This window comes from Sabethes cyaneus, chromosome 2, assembly GCF_943734655.1.
Source record: "Sabethes cyaneus chromosome 2, idSabCyanKW18_F2, whole genome shotgun sequence".
Lineage (NCBI taxonomy): Eukaryota > Metazoa > Arthropoda > Insecta > Diptera > Culicidae > Sabethes > Sabethes cyaneus.
The window spans coordinates 181333030-181336759 of record NC_071354.1 but is presented as its reverse complement, the minus strand read 5'-3'; the positions used below and the strand labels follow the sequence as shown (position 1 = coordinate 181336759).

Here is a 3730-nt window from a genome sequence, read left to right as displayed (position 1 = left end):
AAGTTAGAGCGGGCTACTCACAAATACATTTTGTCCGAGGCAAAGTTTGTTGTGGGCTAGATGAGATGTTGGCTACACGAAAAATGTATGGGAATGACATTTGTGACAGCGGGGTGCTTTACTGATTACCTCTGATTATCAGTAATAAATCTCTTATGATTACTAAAAATTAGTCATTATTACCAATGATTACTTAAGATTATCATTGATTACTATACTGATTACCTTTGATTATTTAATTAATTCATAAATGATTACAAAAGTAATCTCTGGTTACTACGCACTGATACGCCTTGCTGGAAACCCCTTGGATTCACCATAAAACAGGATCGAATCGAAACAGCGCAAAATCATGTCAAAATATCGATGTTCCAGTTTATCGATGCGGTGAGCGCTGACTTACGGTGACTACGGTGACTACATATGTCATTGCCCAATTTAAGAAAACAACAACATTTACATGCGGCTGGAGTTTCGGGTGTGTTCTAAAGGAAATTGTGATTTTGGTTAGTTTTATAGTTTAATATTCGATTAAAATAGTTAGAATTTGTTCCTTTTTCGCTTACCTGGTGCCTAGTAAAGTGAGAGAATGAAAGCAAACAGTTTATCGTCCAGTAATATGGATTTGAAACGAGGAGAAGTTTCACACATTTCCGCCTGGAAAGACAGGTGCGTTTAGTAGAGTGATTTTCAATTAAAATGTTCAACCTTCAACACCGTCACTTTTTGCAGAGAAGAATTCGTAAAAGTTTACAACGGCATATTTTTGTCGGAACGGTCCGACATTGAGGCAAACGATTTAGCCCTTCAAACCTTGAAGGTGTGGAAACTTCGGCAGAACCGTGAAACACCGGTTAGTGTACAGTGTACCGCTGCCATACTGGAAGTGCAAATCTGCGATGCTCGCCGACAGCAGGATTCCAGTAATAACGGTAATAGCGACAATGTTGATATTAAAGGCTTGTACTCTGGGGCATTTACTCGGTTTATAAACTATCTTACGGAAAGTTACCAGCAGAGTGGTGCCGGCCGCAAAGGTAGCATTGCCGATCGTGTAAAAGAAATAGGAATCGAGGGCGGGTTGGTTGAGCTGAGGCATCTGTGTGCCCACAGTTCGGTGACAATTTCGATTGATGTCTTCCGAAGGTCAGCCGAATACTGCATGAATTGGTTAAAAGATTCCTACTGGCAGCGCGAGCTGCAGCAGTTGCAGAACTGTGAAATTAGTCAAATTCGCAGCGCCACACTTGCGTCCAAGTATGAGTCGGATCTTAAGTACATGGCCAACGTTTATGACATTGTAACCAGTGCCATTCATAAAGGTGCCCAAACAACGAAAGCCGCAGAAAAGAAACTTACGCCCTCCAGGTTCCAGTTTTTACAAGAGTATTCGCAAGCGAATAAAATCTATCGGCTGAACGAACTCGTGTATGAGATTGTTCGCAACTTATTGGAAAATTTAAAACTGCCACAGTCTCACGTAACTGATTCAGCAGTTTGCGACGCTTTCCTTAGCTGCGAGTATATGTTTCAAGCCCCGGTCAGCGGAAACACCCAGAGATTGGCCAGCATTCATCAGCGTTTTTTTAAGATGTTAATAGACCTAGGCTACATAGAGACATATTTGAAGAAACTAATCCAGATCTGCGAAGATGATCAACAGTCTTGCGAACGTCGATTGGGGGCAAAGTTTTGGGCAATTGAGGTAGCGCTAGCTTTTCGGCTGTTGAAAAAGTTTCAGAAGATCATCAGAAGTCTTCCGGATCGATCCCACCGACTCGCTCGGCGATGGCACACGAAGAAAATGTCCGGCACGGTTCGTGCAATTTACGAAAATAAGCTACGGGTCGATCTGCAAAATACCATCATCATTGGTATATCGGCCAACTGTCCGTGGACCTTGCGACTCTCCAGGGACTATCTGATCGAAAGGCTTTTAAACGTTAATAAGTACACGAAGGAAATTTTACCAATGTGAGTAGTTAACAAGAATTCCTTTTAAAGCATTCAATTTTCATACGGTTTTCTATATTTTATAGTATTCTTGCTCTAGCGGAACCACATCTGAAACTCTCCCAACGGGAAAATCTTGAAGCTGCCATGGAAAAATGCAGCAGCGATTATCTGACTCTCATCGACGACGGGACCGAAGCAGATGCAGACTTAACGGGAGATAAAACATCAACTCCCAAGCGGGCGGGTTTGCGAAAACTGCAGCAATCAAAAGTGTATACCGTTGAGGATGTGATGAATGCTGTAGCCGCGGAAGCAACCGGTAGTGACGTGGAACACAAATCGAAACAACCTAATAAGTTTGGTGTTTGGAATGATGCTCCTGCTTCTGTTGAGTTGGATTGGGGTAAATGTCCTTGGGGAAAACTAATTTGGGAATGATATGATAATCATATGATAATCAATTAAAGTCACGTAAATCATTGTAAAGGGAGCTGTTTTTAGCATTGTGACCTAGATAGAAGAATGTATTGGTCGAGCTTGTAGCTATATTAGGTAAACAAAACAGTTGTTTTAGCCTGTATGAAAGAAATTAGCAGTTGTTTTAGATGTTGTCAATTCACCAAAGATAACTTTTTCTAAAAATATCAATAAGATTAAGAAGTGGATTATGTTGCCCATTTTTCGCAAAATACGCCAATTCTCGGGTAGTTTTTCATATAGATTTAAGTCACAATGACAGATTCTCTTCGTGTCTCCTCTTTTTCGTTTTTCACGGCGATACTAATGCATTTTAACACATCCGCTTTACATGAATCGGTTGCTTGAGTCACTAGTTAGCTAAATGTTTTGAAAATTTTCTTTTCTGTGCATTTATGTAGAGGCGAGAGGCTCATTGTCACGTATAGGTCTATTTGAAAAATTACATGTGAATTATAGACGAAATGGGGACTTGTAAGTCGTTCCCGCAAACTGTTAAATGTGCAATGGAACAACTGGATTGTGCTATCCATTAACTTTAAGTCACTACTAAAGTGCAGAGGCTTAAAAGAAACTTCTTATGGACTATTTGGAAGTTTGGAAGACCTAATATGTATTCTTCACAAGAAAGACCAGCGTCTTGACTGCAGATATAATTTTTAGTGCTACATGCTGAGGCTTACTTGACTTTCAATTCACGATCTGTTTATAGGCACCAAGCACTAAAGATAAGTTGAAGTTAAAATCAAAAAACGTATATATTATCCTTCTAAATATACTAGTGAACCTTCGCGATTATCCACGGAAGCATTCGAGAACTACGAAGCCACTCAAAAGCATATAACAGCAAAAGGGATCTAGCGTTCTGTTCATATTGCTGTTATTGCTTTCGATACGAAAACCTAAAAAAATACAAATTCGAAAGGGACTGTACTATCAGTTTTTGATCGTCGCGTTGTTGGATTGACCATTTTTGTTGCTGTTTCTGCTTCAAGGCAGCGTATGATTTAGTTAATCGAAATGAGTTGTTGAGGTACCATGACTTAGAGTTTTTTTGCAATAGTAGTCCAAAGAGATGGAAGTACCTCCGCTTTGTGCTTTATGACGAGCTTGAGACGTTTCTCAAAAGAATCACACGCGGCATGCACTTGGTCCATGGGCATCTCGTCCCAGATCTTAGAAATGAGCTTCTCTAGAACCTCGGTCTTATAGTGCGTGGTGTCACGTTTTTCTCGATAAACCCCAGTGGAAGCTTCCCACGCTTGGATACGGCCCCCCAAACCATCACCAACGCAGC

At 40.7% G+C, this 3730-nt stretch overlaps 1 protein-coding gene across 1 annotated transcript; it reads left to right on the top strand.

Annotated features, from left to right (window-relative positions):
- The first annotated feature begins 421 nt into the window (after positions 1 to 421).
- On the top strand, positions 422 to 2412 carry LOC128737268 (uncharacterized). The gene is made up of 4 exons (XM_053831872.1): positions 422 to 506; positions 578 to 669; positions 733 to 1974; positions 2040 to 2412. Exons 2-4 carry the CDS (start codon positions 590 to 592, stop codon positions 2392 to 2394), a joined length of 1677 nt encoding a protein of 558 aa, XP_053687847.1. The 5' UTR covers positions 422 to 506; positions 578 to 589; the 3' UTR covers positions 2395 to 2412.
- Positions 2413 to 3730: the final 1318 nt, after the last annotated feature.

What these genes read in the sequence shown, in the direction of transcription:
- LOC128737268 (XM_053831872.1), top strand. Translation starts at nt 590, where the DNA reads ATGAAAGCAAACAGTTTATCGTCCAGTAATATGGATTTGAAACGAGGA. An exon ending in ATTTCCGCCTGGAAAGACAG is followed by an intron (nt 670 to 732) that starts GTGCGTTTAGTA and finishes CACTTTTTGCAG; the next exon opens with AGAAGAATTCGTAAAAGTTT. An exon ending in ACGAAGGAAATTTTACCAAT is followed by an intron (nt 1,975 to 2,039) that starts GTGAGTAGTTAA and finishes TATATTTTATAG; the next exon opens with TATTCTTGCTCTAGCGGAAC.